This window comes from Electrophorus electricus, chromosome 6 (assembly GCF_013358815.1).
Source record: "Electrophorus electricus isolate fEleEle1 chromosome 6, fEleEle1.pri, whole genome shotgun sequence".
Lineage (NCBI taxonomy): Eukaryota > Metazoa > Chordata > Actinopteri > Gymnotiformes > Gymnotidae > Electrophorus > Electrophorus electricus.
This window is the reverse complement of record NC_049540.1, coordinates 292,501-311,048: the sequence shown is the minus strand read 5'-3', so window position 1 is coordinate 311,048 and position 18,548 is coordinate 292,501. Positions and strand designations below refer to the sequence as shown.

Sequence of the window (18,548 nt, the reverse complement as noted above, 5' to 3'; positions counted from 1 at the left end):
GGTGTATGATCAACCAGTTATACCAAACAGGTGCTAATGATCATCAATTTCATATGTAGGTTGAAACACAGTGATTAACTGAAACATAAACAACTTGGTCGGCCAAGGAAACTTAATGCAGCAGATAAAAAACACATCAAGCTTATTTCCCTTCGAAATCAGAAGATGTCCAGCAGTGCCATCAGCTCAGAACTGGCAGAAACCAGTGGGACCCAGGTACACCCATCTACTGTCTGGAGAAGTCTGGCCAGAAGTGGTCTTCATGGAAGAGTTGTAGGCAAAAAGCCATACCTCCGACATGGAAACAAGGTCAAGCGACTCAACTATGCATGAAAACACAGGATCTGGGGTGCAGAAAAATGGCAGCAGGTGCTCTGAACTGATGAGTCAAAATCTGAAATATTTGGCTGTAGCAGAAGGCAGTTTGTTCCCCAAAGGGCTGGAGAGCGGTACAATAATAGTGTCTGCAGGCAACAGTGAAGCATGGTGGAGGTTCCTTGCAAGTTTGGTGCTACATTTCTGCAAATGGAGTTGGAAATTTGGTCAGGATTAATGGTGTCCTCAATGCTGAGAAATACAGGCAGATATTTATCCATCATGCATTACCATCACGGAAGCATATCATTGGCCCCAAATATATTCTGCAGCAGGACAATGACCCCAAACATACAGCCAATGTCATTAAGAACTATCTTCAGTGTAAAGAAGAACAAGAAGTCCTTGAAGTAAGCCCTGATCTCAAAATCATCAAGTCTGTATGGGATTACATGAAGAGACAGAAGAATCTGAGGAAACTTACATCCACAGAGGATGTCTGGTTAGTTCTCCAAGATGTTTGGAACAATCTACCAGCCGAGTTCCTTCAAAAACTGTGTGCAAGTGTACCTAGAAGAATTGATGCTGTTTTAAAGGCAAAGGGTGGTCACACCAAATATTGATTTGATTTAGATTTCTCTTCTGTTCATTCACTGCATTTTGTTAATTGATGAAAATAAACTATTAACAATTCCATTTTTGAAAGGATTCTTAGTTTAGAGCATTTTTTCACACCTGCCTAAAACCTTTGCTGAGTCGCTCATGCATGTGAGGATTCGGAGTCCTTTTAAGTATAGCCTTGAACACAAAAACAAACACAAACGCACACACTGCATTGTCATGGAAACAAACACACGCATCACTTTAGAAAACACCACTGATGGGAGAACAGGGCTGTATGCATTGTCGTCTGTCCCAACGACGCTGGCGAATGGACTGTGACAAACAAAGCAACAACATTTAAGTGAAGCATCTGAATTCACTGAAGTCAATATTTTGAAGACATTCTGTTGATATATGATTTACATTAAATAGATATATGGCTACAAAACAGAACAAACTCTTCCCATCTTCTGTACTTGGTGTTTGTTGTGGGAGGGCATGGCCAAGCTTGACAGTAGAGGAGTGATATAGAACGTGTTTCAAGATTATGTCATCTTGTAACAAAGAAAATGAAATTCCAACGAGGCATTTCTGGCAGCTGAGAAAAGTGGTTTGGGAGAGAGTTACCCATTCTGGAGTATACAGTTATTATGATTTAACATTTTAAGCCTTGTGTGTTCGTTTCCTAGCTTTCTAATTAGTTATCTAGCTAGCTGACTATTTTATCAGCAGTGACTCAGCACCAATACACATCTGGTCAGGTACGCTTTGACTCCATTATTTATGACATCACTGGTGGGTGTCCCAAACTAGACACCTGGTGGAACCTACTGGTGAACTCTACTGGTGGCCTCTACTGGTGGTGGAACCTACTGGTGAACTCTACTTGTGGTGGAACCTACTGGTGAACTCTACTGGTGGTGGAAACTACTGGTGGCTTCTACTGGTAGTGGAACCTACTGGTGAACTCTATTGGTGGTAGAACCTACTGGTGGAACCTATTGGTGAACTCTGCTGGTGATGGAACCTACTGGTGAACTCTACTGGTGGTGGAACCTACTGGTGGACTCTACTGGTGGAACTGAGTTTATGTGCTTTCAGTCCTGGTATGAGGTGAGCTAGGGACAGAGAAAAGTATGTCTCCCACAAACACAAACACAACAGCTTCACCTGCTGTGTTTCGAGCAGAGGTTACACACACACACACCCATACACACACAGAATCAAGTGACAGTAAAGTATTTGCCCAGCAGCTAGTTTAGCACAAAGCCCAGTCATCATACTTATAGAGAAAAGCTTATGGAGGAGTTCATAAACACTGATACTTCAGTGAGTTCATAAACACTGTGATACTTCAGTGAGTTTGTAAACACTGTGATACTTCAACCTGGTTACCACCATGCAGTCTAATGCTAATCTACTTTACGAGGTGTACTGATCCTACTCAAACCCATTTATATAATACTAACTGATTAGCTTAATTCATTGATATAACGATGATTGGTTTCTGTTTTATTTTTAGTGTAAGATTCATTTGTTTTCATTTTTGCAGTTATATTTGTTTTATTTCTAAGGTTTTATTATTGTACTTATTTTTATTCTCCCACTTTTTATCACAAGTTTTTAAATGTGTATTATTTACTACATGAGGTCTTGGCTATATTGTAATTGAGATTCTACTGCAATAAACTTCTGAGTTTAAATTAAGGATGAATTAATTCATTGAGATTTCAGACAATTTTATGATTTCAATCTGAAATGACAGAGTTGCTGGTAAACTTACAGTGAAAGGCCTTTTTAGTCTGACACACTCCAGCAAAAACACAGCGACACCAGATTACTTCCTGTCTGAAGACTGAGCCCTTTCTCTTCTGTCCAGGAGTGTTTAAGGTGCAGGCCCAACTTGGCTGACAGGAGTTTTGGGTAAAAATAGTTCACTCTCTGTGTTAGTCATGCATGTGTCTGATTCTTCTGTTGGATTTTGGAGAGTCTACTGCAGTTTGACATTGTATGTCTGCTAATGGGACACAGAGAGCAACTCAAATTATTCCAAGTCAGGATGTGAATCGAAAGGGACTGTTGTGTGGAAAATCTGGTAGTGCGGCAGAAGCAATGAGTGAATCCTAAACCCTGCAAATGCCCTCACAAGTCCATCCTAATACCTGTGATCACACCACAGAGACTCAGTCTGCCTCACACGGCCGTGGGACAGTACTCCTGAGTCATCACCACCTCACACGGCCGTGGGACAGTACTCCTGAGTCATCACCACCTCACACGGCCGTGGGACAGTACTCCTGAGTCATCACCACCTCACACGGCCGTGGGACAGTACTCCTGAGTCATCACCACCTCACACGGCCGTGGGACAGTACTCCTGAGTCACATTCCAGACTGGCATAGGGACATTTTAACAGGACGTGACTGGACTTTGACTCAACCCTTTTAAGGAAACAATGTCCAGGAAACAACAGAGCTGGTATAACTTTGTATCTTAATTAATTAGTTAATTAATAAACACAGTTAGCTGTGTTACAATCAAGGGACTGCAGAAAGCTGAGAAACACAGACCTGTGCATTCTTAAAGGGAACAGTCCTATGGATCATAAAATGGATGACAGGTCTTGTGTGAATTTTAGTTATTTTTGAATTTTAGTTATTTTTGTTATTTCACACTTCTTTCCACAAAAATAATCCATATACCAATGGAGATCTACCACTCTACAGAGTTTAGCTCCAACCCCACTCCTGGAGATCTACGACACACAAACAGTATGCATTGAACATGGCAACACACAAGATGATAAACTGTCTATTAAACACAAGGATACACACAAACCCACACATCACAAACTTCAATATAAACACTAAGCATTGCTTAGAAATACGTCACAGTAATCAGATTTATACAAAGTCAAACTCCTGGAGATCTCCACCCTACAGAGTTTAGCTCCAACCCCACCCCTGGAGATCTACCAACCTAAAGAGTTTAGCTCCACCCCCACTCCTGGAGATCACCCACAATACATAGTTTAGCTCCACCCCCACTCCTGTAGACCTACCCCCCTACAGAGTTTAGATCCACCCCCACTCCTGGAGCTCTACCATCCTACAGAGTTTAGATCCACCCACACTCCTGGAGCTCTACCATCCTACAGAGTTTAGATCCACCCACACCCCTGGAGACCTACCACCCAACAGAGTTTAGCTCCAATCCCACTCCATCCCTCATCTGTATGTCTATATTTACAATTACAGTATTTAGCAGACAATCTTATAGTAGCAATTAGCTGCCTCTTAAGTCTGCATATTTATGAGTGTAATATCTAACTGTGCTGCTGTCCTGTCACTTTCAATCGTGCAAGTCTCATCATGGTTGCCACACGGAGGACGATGCACAGCAGATCAGCCACTTGGTGAAGTACCCCACAGCCAAAGGTTCAAATCATAAAGATGGTACAGTCATCAAGATGGTACAGTCCAACTGTAGCTATGGGAACCCAGGCAGACCCTGCAGAAATAGGTGGTACAGTCCAACTGTAGTTATGGGAGCCCAGGCAGATCCTCCAGAAATAGGTGGTACAGTCCAACTGTAGTTATGGGAGCCCAGGCAGATCCTCCAGAAATAAGGGCTACCAGCACACTGGGACTTCCTACAGGCAGGGAATGACAGAGAAGCTCAGAAGCAGTGCCCCATGTCTCCATGGCCCAGTAGTGACCATCACAGTCCAGTGGAGGACTGGTTTCACTTTCAAACTTTCTTCCTCAATCTGTTTTAGGGAGGGCCTTCACTGCCCTCATTGGACTTATTTTGCTCATTAGGGGTCCCCACACCAGTCTCAGTTAAGATGCTCTGTGATGCCTGCATAACCCCTGACCTTCCACGCTTTTACATGGTCTCTCACACTGTAGAATTTAATTCATGCAATATTAAAGATATAGAAACATTAGCATCTATACATTTACAGAACCTCCCCACTAGGGAACCCTAAATTACAATCAACTAATTAAAAAAATTATATTTTGCTGTTGGTTTTTTAAAATGCTGTCTTACAGTTTTCTAATCTCCACTCCTGTTATGAAACATTGGAGTGTATACTGGAAATATAAACTTCAACAAAAACAATATAGTTATTACATGTCTTATTTTATTTTTATGGCTTAGAAATAAAAGTACAAAATGTATCTTGTTTTACATTTGTTAACTTAAACTTTTACCAGTAAAGCTGTTTTTAAAAACCTTTTAAAGAAAATGTTGCATACTGCCATGATTTATGAACCAAGATGAACTCTGATTTTTGGGTACATGTTTTTTTGTTTTTTTTTTAAATCACAGGTTGCAGCAAAAATAGTTTTGTTTTTTTTTTGGGGGGGGGGGGGGGGGGTGAAAGCCTAAGATAGCACAAACGATCAGATATGTGTGTGTATATATACATAACACACACACACGCACACGCACATACATTTCTTGTGGGGATATACAAAACTACACAAAAACAGTAAAATTGCCTACATACATGCTTTTCAGCTTTTGTTTTAAGGAAGGCTGGAATTCAATATAATGTTCCAGCTCCCTTTTCTGAGGTATTAAAAGTATAAGGTTTATCAAATATGTGTACTACGCCTCTAACTAACGTCATTACGTCATTTCCTTATACCGGCGACCAATAGTTCAGAGGACTGTTTGAAACTGACGCAAACCAATGAAAAGGTTCAGAAAACAGTGTTTCATTTTATTGGCATAAAATTGTCCAATCAAACCTCGTATTCATCGTTTTGAAAAAGCAATAACAGCAAATGAACAGTTAGTAAGGATATCAAGTTACGTTGTGCTCTGCTCCGCCTCCAGTCTTCTTTGTGGTCAACCTACTGTTGTTTGCGACCGGTTTTTAGAGGAATATTTATAAATTACAGAAAGGTAACTGTATTTCTGCGTGTACAACATCTTAGTTACGTAGCTGGCGCCTTAATGACTGAATATGGCTCGTTAACAACAATCGTATTTTACTGGCGTTGCCAACTTAAAGGTTGCCTGTGGATGGTAACTTGGCTAGGCTAACGTTGCCAGGCTAACGTAACATGCTAATGCTACCTCGGCTAACAATGTTCATATTGCCATAATAGATAAACGATGGTGTAGTTTACAGTTCGGTATCTTGCCACATTAGACATGTTAATAATGCTTTTGATGCGTTTGTAACTCGATACGCTAGCTAACCTGATGGTTGTGTAACATTAGGACTGCTGTTAGCTAACCTGGGTAGTGTGTCTGTGTAGCCGTCTGGTTATGCTGCCAGCTCCATCTTACCTACACAAGATTATTCTGCATTGGAAAATAGCGCTTGCATAGTTAGCTAGCCTGAAAAATGAATGTTGTTAATACTTTAACTTGGTTCTGATTCCATCACACACCCGCTAGCTGGATGATGAGTTATTCCGCTGTAATGTCCAGCGCTTCTCCGGAGTTCTTCGGTCTCGTGCAGATATTGAACATCTCCACTGCGATGTTTGAACAAACAGGGCTTGTCTGTCGGATTTATTCTTTGCTGGTGCTTTTAGTATTTTTCAGAGACGTTTGCTGATGGCTGGAGTCTACAAGACGTGATTTTTTTTGTTTTTGTGTGATTACCGTAGGCTAATAGAAATGGTTCTCCGTTTTCAGATGCAGGGAAACCGAGGACCCCGTCCCGAACACCATAACCACGGTCCCTCGAGACAGCAGCCCAACCCCCAGCACGAGCAGCAGAGGAAACCTACCGGAGGATCGGACAGCAACGGGCAGCACACGGAGCCCTCGGAGCAGGCCAGCCCCAGTAAGCCTCCCCTCTTCTCAGACAGGCCCTGAATGCAAGCACACGCTTTGCCAGGCTTGTCATTGATTCAGTCAAGTGTAAAGTCTTAAATAATCTGTTCTTATTTAGTTTGCACTCTCTTGCCACTAGTGCCACAGTGGCTGAAATAGTACCACCCTGCGAAGTTTAGGTCCAGCCATAATCTCACAAGCCCTTTCTGAGTTACAAAACTGTGAAAAGGTTTGCAAGTCCCAGAACTGTAATGACAGTTCTGGAATTAAACACTACTAGGAGGGGCCCACTTATAGGTGTGTAGTTGGTAGGAGGGGCTCTTGGGAATCATATACATAAGAATCTATGGACTCATGGTCATGTGTTTGCACAAACCCGTGTGCTATGTAGGAGTCCATGTTCTGGAGTGAAAGCTGAGGTGTTTTCTCGCTGCTGTGCACTTTGCTGTTCTTCTCTACCTGTCATTATTGGTAGGGAAGGGTTTACGGTTATGTGCTAGGGGTTAGGATCATATGTTGGGGAATTCTGTTTGTGTCCCCAATGGTGTTCTTTTTACTGTTACTACTGGCAGCAAAATCAAACTGCATGATTTCAGATGAATGATTGTGTATCCTAGGCAACAGAACCTGGAGATCGCTATTGTTGCATAAATGCAACTTCCTGTCCAGTGAAGGGGAATAAAAGTGATGTGCTATAGATGGTTTACAACAAGGAAATTATAAAAGAAACTATACAGAAAATCTGTCAACAGTCCAGTCCAGACTTGATTAATGGTTTTAATCTTTCTATTTTTTCCTGGTTCTCTCCTCATTTGTACCGCCATCTGTTTCCCTCTCTACTCATTTTTTCTTTCTCTCTCTCTCTCTCTCTCTCTCTCTCTCTCTCTCTCTCTCTCTCTCTCTCTCTCTCTCTCTCTCTCTCTCTCTGTCTCAGACGTTGCCCTGACTATAGACCTACAGAGCTTTAGGAAGCCGGGAGAGAAGACCTACACACAGCGTAGTCGGCTGTTTGTGGGGAACCTGCCTGCTGGCACTACCGAAGAAGAAGTGGAGAAGTTGTTCTCCAAATATGGCAAACCCTCCGAGATCTTCATCAACAAGGACCGCGGTTTTGGCTTCATCCGCCTGGTGAGAGCAGTGGCTCAGTTAGAGCGTTGATTGTGGGGAGCCCTGATGCTCCTGAGTGTGAGATGGTAGAGGGTGGAGATCATCTCTGCAGAGAACATAGCGCCACGTTGTGGCTTTGGCTGATGTTTGTATGAATTCTGCTCCAGCAAGATCCAGTAAGAACCCATACAGGTGTTTGGTGGCTGTGTCTCATGACGTTCCCTCCTTCTAGGAGACGAAGACGCTGGCGGACATCGCCAAAGCAGAGCTGGACGACACACAGTTCCGTGGGCGTCAGATCCGCGTGCGCTTCGCCACACATGGTGCTGCGCTCACGGTCAAAAACCTGCCGCAGTTCGTGTCCAATGAGCTTCTGGAGGAGGCGTTCGCCCTGTTTGGCCCCATCGAGCGTGCCATTGTCATCGTGGACGACCGCGGCCGCCCCACGGGGAAGGGCATCGTCGAGTTTGCCAACAAACCCTCAGCCCGGAAGGCCCTGGACCGCTGTGCTGACGGAGCCTTCCTGATCACTTCGTGAGTCTCACATGCGCACACCACACGTGCCGTAGGGAACCTGGACGTGACGTGGTTAAAGACCCGTGTTGTCCAAAGTGATCTAGGTTTGTTAAATTTATCCAAAATGCACAGAAGTCACAGAACTGCTGATAGTGAGGATACTCTGAGCTCAGAGTCCAACATGTGGTTTGTGGTAAAGGATCTTAATCATGTTACGTCGAGTGTTCACCAGTGAGGTTTAACATGTATTACAATAAGTTCCATTTCTCAATTACACTATGAACTTGTATTGTCCTCTTACGCTGAGTAAAATCTTTGTCAAGCAAGTGATAAAATTATGTAAGTTTGGAAATAGTTTGGGTAAATGGCTTGTCAGTTTTGTGTTTTCAAAGTATTGCAATATTTATCATAACAACTTGAAATATCAGTCTGTTATTAAGCTCTAATTAGCTAAGTGTAATTCAGCTTTTATTTTTTGCCATACTTTTTGCAGTGTCGAGTGCTAGTATTTGTAGGGCCGGTGTTTCCGGCGTCGAGTGGCAGTATTTGTGGAGGCGGTATTTGCGGCGTCGAGTGGTAGTATTTGTGGGGGCGGTATTTGCGGCGTCGAGTGGTAGTATTTGTGGGGGCGGTATTTGCGGTGCGGAGTGGTGGTATCTGTGGGGAGTGTATTGGTCTCTGTGATGTTGACATATGAGAGGTATCAGATTGCAGCGTTCTGTATCGTGTGCTGTGATGATGTTCACTGTGATGTAAGACAGTCATTATGGGGGCAGTGGAGTCTCAGTCGTGAAGGTACTGGAGTAGTAATCAGAAGGTTGCCAGTTCAAGTCCCACTGCTGTGAAGTTCCCTCTGTTGGGTTCCTGAACAAGACCCTTAATCCCCAGTTACTCAAGTCGCTTTGGATCAGTGTCTGATAAATGACAGGCATGTAAATTACCCATGGCATATGGTGGGTGAGGTCCATTTGTGTTTTGGGGGGTTAGTTGTTACTGGTATTATGTGTAGGGTTAGTCATGACAGCATCCTGTGTGTGTTCATGTGCGTGTGCAGGTTTCCACGGCCAGTGACAGTGGAGCCTATGGAGCAGTTGGATGAAGATGAGGGCCTTCCAGAGAGACTGATCAGCAAGAACCCGCAGTACCACAAGTAAGAGGAACATACACACTTACCCACAGGACCACGAGTGTCTTAGTGTGTGCAATCACACTAAAGTACTGTGAGTGCCTTATATCTCACAGATCCAGAGACAAAATCATACATGTACACAAACATGCGCGAAGAGCTACTCCTGAACCGCGTGTGTATACATTTGGCATCAGAAGTCAAGTGTGTGTGTGTGTATTTACACCCACACCACCTATAGTCTTGCTAAGAGGGAAAGGGTAACCTGTGCTGTGGAGTGAGGATGGTGCTCTCTATCTCCCCCTGGTGGCAGGGAGCGGGAGCAGCCTCCGCGCTTCGCCCAGCCGGGCTCGTTCGAGTACGAGTACGCCATGCGGTGGAAGGCCCTGATGGAGATGGAGAAGCAGCAGTTTGAGCAGGTGGACCGGAACATCAAAGAGGCTCAGGAGAAGCTGGAGCAGGAGATGGAGGCAGCGCGGCACGAACACCAGGTCATGCTGATGAGGCAGGGTGAGTCCCGGACACGCCCCCTCCTTAACTCCACCCTCCTCCTGTACTGACTCTGCTCCTCCTCTCAGACCTGCTGCGACGGCAGGAGGAGCTCCGGCGCATGGAGGAGGCTCACAACCAGGAAGTGCAGAAGAGGAAACAGCTGGAGCTCCGCCAGGAGGAGGAGCGTCGTCGTCGGGAGGAAGAGCTACGCGCTCACACCGAGGACCTGATGAGGAGACAGCAGGGGGCAGCAGGGGGCTTCGGAGAGAAGGTGTGTTTTTATACACACACGCACGCGCGCGCGCGCGCACAGACAGACCCCAGCGGAGGGGTTGGGGTTGGGACAGACCCCAGACACCCCCGGTGACTAGAGGCCGTGTTCAGTCACTAATTAGTTCATCACTAATGTGTGTGTGTGTGTGTGTGTGTGTTGTTTTTCTGTTTCTGTCACAGAGGGAACAGGAAATGAGGATGCACATGGGTGGTGAGCTGCTAAAAACCTCTGTGTGTCTGTCTCTCTCTCCTCCAATCTTTCTCCTCTGTCTAACCCGTCTGAAGGTTAAATATGGTTTTGTAGTATTTTCCTTTTTCAGGTCGTGTGTTTGCGTTTAATTTGTGTTTTTCGCTGGAATCAAAGGTCAGGGCTTGCCAATGAACAGGAACCCAATGGGAGGAAACGCTGCAGCACCAGGAGCCCCCAACATAACTGCCAATGAGGTATACACACACACACACACACACACACACACCCTCTCACCCTCTCCAGGAGCTCCCAACATAACTGCCAGTGAGGTACACACACATTACACTATACACACCCCCCCCCCCACACACACACACACCCTCTCTAGGAGTTCCCAACATAACTGGTAGTGGTAAACACTGAGGTGCTCCTGTTTGTAGCTCACCTGGTAGAGCAGGTGGCGCATGGTACAGTAAAGAACAGGGTCGTGGGGTCAGGTCCCTGGGGTGCAAACACAATATCATACTGATAATGGCGTCTGCCGCTCACAGGAGCGATAGTGCTTACATGTGCTTATGTCTCCCAACTCTCAAATATATTCTCTCGCTCTCAGGGAGCTGGAGGGAATCCTGGTGGGCTTCCTCTGCCCTTCCCCCGCCCTGGACCACCTATCGACTTTGGCCCAAACAAACGTCGCCGATTCTGAGTGTCTAGGCCAGACCTGCCTCTTTGCCTCCCTCTCTCTCTCTCGCGCTCTCTCTCTCTCTCTCTCTCTCTCTCTCTCTCTCTCTCTCTCTCTCTCTCTCTCTTTCTCCCCTTCTGTCTTTCCCACCCTTTTATCTTCTCCATTTGTCTTTTTTCCCCTCATTAATTTTTTTACACACACTGTACAATATTTTTAAGTCCAAAATATAGGTTAGTTGTTCTTGCACACATTTTTATGAGGTGTGGCAAATGTGTGATTTGTTTTAAGCTTAGAAATGTATTCATTTTGATTTACCATCTTGTACCATGAGGGTGAATGTTTTGTATAGACGTTTTTTTTTTTTTGTTTGTTTTTGTTTTGTTTTATCGTGATATTTTTATTTTGTATTTCACCCAGTGTACTTTTTATATAGGGTTAGTAAATTCGTTTATGTCCGTCACATTTTCTGAAATGCCTGTATTTCTAAAACGGCTTACAATAAATTCAGAATTCCATGTTATGTTCTTGCTCCTTTTTCTGTTGCCGATTTTATCATTTTAATGCAGAAGAAACGTGAGGAGAAATGTTCTTAGTTTGATTTTAAATGTTCATTCATTCATAGAATAGTTGGATATAGATGTCTGCTAGGGGTAGGACAGAGTAGGTTATGGGTAGGGGTTAGAGTTAGGGTAGAGTAGGATAGTGTTAGGGTAGAATTAGGGTTGGGTTAGGATGGAGTAGGGTTTAGAGTTAGGGTAGGATAGTGTTGGGGGTTAGGGTAGGGGTTAGGATAGAGTAGGGGTTATGGTAGGATAGTGTTAGGATAGGTTATGGGTAGGGGTTAGAGTTAGGATGGAGTAGGGTTAGGGTAGGTTATGGGTAGGGGTTAGCGTTAGGATGGAGTAGGGTTTAGGGTAGGTTATGGGTAGGGGTTAGCGTTAGGATGGAGTAGGGTTAGGGTAGGTTATGGGTAGGGGTTAGCGTTAGGATGGAGTAGGGTTAGGGTAGGTTATGGGTAGGGGTTAGCGTTAGGATGGAGTAGGGTTAGGGTAGGTTATGGGTAGGGGTTAGCGTTAGGATGGAGTAGGGTTAGGGTAGGTTATGGGTAGGGGTTAGCGTTAGGATGGAGTAGGGTTAGGGTAGGTTATGGGTAGGGGTTAGCGTTAGGATGGAGTAGGGTTAGGGTAGGTTATGGGTAGGGGTTAGCGTTAGGATGGAGTAGGGTTAGGGTAGGTTATGGGTAGGGGTTAGCGTTAGGATGGAGTAGGGTTAGGGTAGGTTATGGGTAGGGGTTAGCGTTAGGATGGAGTAGGGTTTAGGGTAGGTTATGGGTAGGGGTTAGCGTTAGGATGGAGTAGGGTTAGGGTAGGTTATGGGTAGGGGTTAGCGTTAGGATGGAGTAGGGTTAGGGTAGGTTATGGGTAGGGGTTAGCGTTAGGATGGAGTAGGGTTAGGGTAGGTTATGGGTAGGGGTTAGCGTTAGGATGGAGTAGGGTTAGGGTAGGTTATGGGTAGGGGTTAGCGTTAGGATGGAGTAGGGTTAGGGTAGGTTATGGGTAGGGGTTAGCGTTAGGATGGAGTAGGGTTTAGGGTAGGTTATGGGTAGGGGTTAGCGTTAGGATGGAGTAGGGTTTAGGGTAGGTTATGGGTAGGGGTTAGGATGGAGTAGGGTTTAGGGTAGGTTATGGGTAGGGGTTAGGGTTAGGATGGAGTAGGGTTTAGGGTTGGGGTAGGATAGCTTGGCCAGAAATGCACTCAGAATTTTCAGTGCTCTTGTTCAGGATTTCAGTGTTGGACTTTTAGGTATGATGAACTACTCGGTATCATTGTGGGTGATGAAGGGGGAAAACTTGATGTAATAACCTGCAAACATCAAAAGTGTAGATTTGTGTAGAAAACGATAAAAGTGCAGAATTACATACATGCACATGTGTAACAACAAATCAAGCGTTTGATAAAATGTCATGCATGTATAATAACCAAACCAAATGTATTAGAGCAGCGACAAACTAAGGTCAAGTCTATACTGTAATGATTCTACAGGTTTATACTCGTATCCTCAGGTCTATACTGTACATGTTTCCACAGGTCAATACATATATCCTCAGGTTTATAATGTACACATATCCACAGGTCTATACACGTTTACAGAGGTCTATACTGTACGTTTCCACAGAACTATACATATATCCTCAGATTTATAATGTACACATATCCACAGGTCTATACACATATCCTTAGGCTTGTAATGTACACATATCCACAGGTCTATACTGTATATGTTTCCAGATGCTGAGAGTCTACCTGGGACGCTTTGGTAGGGTAGCTCTGGTAGGATGTCTCCAGACGCTGGGTGTCTTTCCCTGTGACGCTCTGGCAGGTCTGTACTGCACATTGTTTGTTTGTTTGTTTATTTGTTTGTTATTGTCCTAATGTAGTATATAACAGCATGTCTGTTATTGTCCTAGTGTGGTATATAACGGCATGTCTGTTATTGTCCTAGTGTGGTATATAACGGCATGTCTGTTATTGTCCTAGTGTGGTATATAACGGCATGTCTGTTATTGTCCTAGTGTGGTATATAACTGCATGTCTGTTATTGTCCTAGTGTGGTATATAACGGCATGTCTGTTATTGTCCTAGTGTGGTATATAACGGCATGTCTGTTATTGTCCTAGTGTGGTATATAACGGCATGTCTGTTATTGTCCTAGTGTGGTATATAACGGCATGTCTGTTATTGTCCTAGTGTGGTATATAACAGCATGTCTGTTATTGTCCTAGTGTAGTATATAACATGTCTACTTTGAATTACTTGCATTGCTGCATGGATAATGTTGCCTTTTTCCCACTCACGTAGTCTGTAGTATTTTAATGTCACATTTTAAAAGCCTGTATCAAAATGTGTCTTTGATATGCACTGCTTATAAAAGGATTCAGACCATGACACACATTTGTTATATATTGTTGCTTTTGAGCACTTTATAAAATATTTACTTTGTAATAACACTTTGAGAGATATATTTAATACTTTAAGGAATGGCAGAAGTATATCTAGCTTGGCCCAGCTCCTGGGACACTCTACATACATCAAAGGCTACATCAGTTTATCATAAATGCCCCAAAGTACGTTGACTCTGGGCAGAAGCGCACAGCACCAGTGTTGAGCACGTATAGCGAGAGCCAGTCGCCCCGCTCTAGGTGAAACAGCGCCCCCTGCTGGCTGGAATAAAGTTCCACACCGGACTCTGAGCTGAGACATGGAGAAGATGCAGCCTTGGACAGCAGCGCTGACTGTGGAGACATCGCTCTCCTCTTGAATAAGTATTGCATAAACTGCAGATGAAGCCCAGGTGTGCTTTCAAAATGAACATGAGAATAAACAAAATAAATTCCATTCTGTGGCACCTCGAGTTCCCCGTCTGTGCCGAGCCTCATCAGACCCTCCTGACTGCTCTGTCCACTTCTGCTGTCCCACTGTAGCCAATCTAACGGGCAACACACACACACACACACACACGTACGTACGTACGTACGGGTGTGTGTATTTACACAAGCAGCCAACAGCATATCTAATCAATAAAAAACATTGAATAAGCTATTGCTTGTTGGCTGGAAACCCTTGTCTTCTACTAAGACCACCTCACTGACCTACCTGTCTTCTGCAGGTAGTGATACTGTTTCAGCCCCTGCTTTGCTCCCAGATGTATAGCTGGTTTGAAAGATTGTGTAATATTGTGTTCTGTGAAAGAGCACATAAAAGATGTTCACGCTCACATAAAAATAAGAAAATAATGTCATTTGTAAAGTAATGGTAGACTTTTACCTCCTAAAGTGCGCCATAAGGAATTACGGATGTCTAGCAGGAGTCTCTGTATGAAATAAGAACAAAGAAAGTCATTTTCGCCGTCCAGGTTTGACTCGGCGTGATGGTGGTGGTGGCTGTCGCCAGTACCTTGTGGACGCCGTTCTGTATTGCGTTGTTCATCAAGTTGCAGCTCGCTGTTCCCTCCGAGTCTGCAGCCCCTTGAATTTCTGGATCGGCGAGTTGGTAAAGACAGTCGACAGGATAGCCGCCATGGGTTAACGATTCACGGGTCTCAAAGTGAAGGAAAAATAAGTTATTAAATGCCCAAATATTCAAAGACTTATGTACCCATAACACAGTTGGGCCCAGCCCAAGTTTTACTGAGAACCCAAATGAATGTTTTTGTAACGACACAGAATTTTGATATCAACACTATATGCGCTATAGCCTACGCTAAATACCCATGTAGTATAACCCCTATAACACATCAGCAATCGTGTTTCATTTGACTACATAGGAACTGTCCGCTCTAAGTTAAGATTTAACTACATGGAGATAATAAACGGAATTAACGCTGCTGTATTCATGCAAAGACTCTGTCCTATATGTAATCACAAGTCAAACAGGAGGAAAGAATACAAATTATTATTATTTAGCCTACCGCATGTATATCACTGGCAAAGCCATACAGAAGACAGCTTGTGACGAACGTTTCAGCGCCCAAACAAAAACATAAAACCAGAAAGTAAATATTCCATCTTTTACACTCTTTCTTTCCTGTCGTGTCCGCATCCAGCTGATTATAATTTGTGCCGCTCTGACTATCTGACATTGATATCATATTTCACTTCTGCTGTGAGAAATATTTGCATGGTTGGTAAAAACAAAAAAGTTGAGGTCACTTTCCTTTTACATTAAGAGACAGATGGCGACGAGTCAAAGGTTGACATTCCTTTACCCTTCCGTGTTGACGTTAGTGTGCCTGGTGGGAAAGTCCCTGCATGGCTGCGCCGCCTCCGTGGGAGAGACGCTCTGATTGCGCCATCACACTTAACGTTTGTCATTCACCAAATAGCATCAAATAAACGCAGTCAGTGTGTCAGGTTTTATTATATTATTTTCTTGTATTATTTTCTTATTTTTTTATTTTATTGCATTCTTAAAACATTTCTCTTTTTACTATTATTTATTTGTTTTTCTCTTAAAATCATTGTTATTGTGGTGACCATTGCCAGCCAGAGGAGGATGGCCCCTCTTTGAGTCTTGGTTCCTCTCAAGGTTTCTTCCTCATGCTCTAGGGAGTTTTCTCTCACCACTGTCGACCTTGGCTTGCTCACTGGGGGCTTGGACTTGGACATTTGTAAAGCTGCTTTGTGACAACATTTATTGTAAAAAGTGCTATATAAATAAATTTAGAATTTTTTGTTTGTTTGTTTTACCATTTATTGTGTACATAGGCCTATATGTTACACAGTCTGTTTTAACCACTCAGCAGTGTGTGTGTGTGTGTGTGTGTGTGTGTGTGTGTGTGTGTGTGTGTGTGTGTGAGACAAATCAAACCCTGAACACTGAATATATCAGTGTCTGCACACTGAACTCCAGCCTGTCACAACTACACTTCGTATGACACTTGTGAAGGTCATACTCTCTGATCCTTTGTACTAATCTTAGAGTTAGTCTCAGGATCTAGTCTATATGATTCACACATCATCATGGTCATACGAATGACGCAGTCAGAGCTGCAAAACAGATCAACTATACCAACTATATCAAGCGTGTTAAACCCATTTTGAATATGCAAGTCATGTCAAATATATTTATATAGTGCTTTTTACAATACGAGTTGCACAGTGCATCTTAACTGTTAAATGTTTTACTGATGTAGGCTTAGACCCCTTAATGAATAAATCTCTAAATCTGAGTTGAAATGGTTTAGCGTGCAGAGGTGGGTAGTCACATTTACTTAAGGAACTGTTTGATCACACCGCACTTTTAAGAGTTGTTTTAAAAGAGTATTTTATACTCTTACTCGAGTACATTTGCGAGGTCAAATATGTACTTTTACTCCGTTATATTCGTCAACATTCCTCCCATTACATTTTAAAATTATTTATACGTTTTGTACGTCACCACCTGTCAAGTGTGGGAGCGACAGTGAAATAACACAACTGGTGTTATTTATGGAAATTAGTTCACAATATATTCTTTACATTAAGGCTCTGTGTGTGAAATTGGTGCTCTCTCCTAATTTGCATTGTTAATATAACTGTAAATATGTCATTTTACAAAATGGATCTGTACATTGTGTACATTGTGTACATATATATACATAACCATATACATTGTACATTGTGTATATAAACATAATATACATATATTGTACATACATTGTTAACATATTTTTGTACATATATAGAATATATATATTTCTCTATGCACCCCTGTTTTCTTTTCCTCAGTTTGGACAGTGCACTCTCCACCATTTCACTGCGAGTTATACTGTGTATGACTATGTATGTGACAAATAAACCAAACTTGAACTTGAAACTTGATATAAAAGAAAAGTGTGGTCCGATATTAGTGATATTCTGAGAAAAACATGGTTAGCTATAAACTATTACCAACAGAAAAACAAATGCAGAAGCTGAACTGAACTTGCATGTCGCATGCTGAGATGATAAAGATGAAACATGTTTCAGTGTTTCAGTGCTTCAGGCGCAGCTGTAAGACATACCGCTCTACGCAGCGCCATCATCGACCTGTGGGTTTACAGGCACCAATGGATAAGCCAGCTTTATTGTGTAATGTACAAACAACCAATCGATGAACTGTGCGTGAGTATGAGAGTCAATGAGCGCCGGCAGAGGGCGGGACGATGGGTCGAAACCGGAAACTCGTAAAGAAAACTGACTGAACCAACGGTTCGGGCCTCCCGTAAATCAAATAGAGCTGCACGGTGCGCTTGGACCCTGTAGCGGAGACGAGTGTGTAAGCTGAGTTAGTCCTCTATGGTAAACGGGCAAACGGGCAAAGCGAGCATAGTGGGACGATGTTTCAATGCAAAACAGTGTGGAATAAGATGGCTCCGTTGGCTCGAGCCTCTTCAACTCTGTGTCGGCAAAGCGGGAAGAGAGAAGGCAAGTAGCTAACGCTAGCTGCGCCATCAGCGTAACCTAACCTAACGCTAGCTGCGCCATCAGCGTAACCTAACCTAACGCTAGCTGCGCCATCAGCGTAACCTAACCTAACGCCGGCTGCGCGTAACCTAGCCTAGTATAGCTGCGCAATCATCGTAACCTAACCTAGCTGTACTGCACCACCAACGTAACTTAGCTAGCTGCCCCACTTTAGCCGTCGGTTCTGTTCATACGCAGAGTAATCCGGTATTTTTACACCCCCAGTGAGCTAACTAGCTAGCTACAGCGCTAGCTAAACTCGGTTGCTGTTTTATCTTGCATTATCTTAGCTTAGCTAGCTATCTAAGTGCGTGCACACACACACACACACACACACAGACCTTACTAACCTAAACATGCTAGCTAACAAGCCTAGCTAGCTATCTACCAGAACCGAATGACAAGCTGAGGCAATGTTAGGAAATCGCACGTTATGTTTGACAGCAGTGTAATAT

General features: G+C 43.5%; 3 protein-coding genes across 6 annotated transcripts in view; 2 read left to right on the top strand and 1 right to left on the bottom strand.

Moving 5' to 3' along the window:
• Positions 1–5,748: 5,748 nt before the first annotated feature.
• On the top strand, positions 5,749–11,630 carry nono (non-POU domain containing, octamer-binding). The gene is made up of 10 exons (XM_026995799.2): positions 5,749–5,836; positions 6,581–6,731; positions 7,656–7,849; positions 8,061–8,362; positions 9,399–9,494; positions 9,784–9,980; positions 10,049–10,233; positions 10,416–10,446; positions 10,600–10,679; positions 11,039–11,630. The coding sequence occupies exons 2-10, from the start codon at positions 6,581–6,583 to the stop codon at positions 11,129–11,131; spliced, it is 1,329 nt and encodes a 442-aa protein (XP_026851600.1). The 5' UTR covers positions 5,749–5,836; the 3' UTR covers positions 11,132–11,630.
• Positions 11,631–14,062: 2,432 nt separating this feature from the next.
• tnfsf10l4 (tumor necrosis factor (ligand) superfamily, member 10 like 4) lies at positions 14,063–15,904 on the bottom strand. The gene is made up of 5 exons (XM_026995802.2): positions 15,579–15,904; positions 15,065–15,208; positions 14,936–14,981; positions 14,765–14,851; positions 14,063–14,597 (listed from the first exon to the last, which is right to left on the bottom strand). Exons 1-5 carry the CDS (start codon positions 15,756–15,758, stop codon positions 14,212–14,214), a joined length of 843 nt encoding a protein of 280 aa, XP_026851603.2. The 5' UTR covers positions 15,759–15,904; the 3' UTR covers positions 14,063–14,211.
• Positions 15,905–17,804: 1,900 nt separating this feature from the next.
• Positions 17,805–18,548, top strand: part of aifm1 (apoptosis inducing factor mitochondrion associated 1) — a 23,999-nt gene continuing 23,255 nt past the window's right edge. For all 4 annotated transcript variants that reach the window (XM_035527650.1, XM_035527649.1, XM_035527648.1 and 1 more), the window contains exon 1: positions 17,805–18,054. In XM_035527650.1, coding sequence (XP_035383543.1) covers positions 17,967–18,054 — 88 coding nt within the window. In that variant the 5' untranslated portion in view covers positions 17,805–17,966. The remainder of the gene's footprint in view (positions 18,055–18,548) is intronic.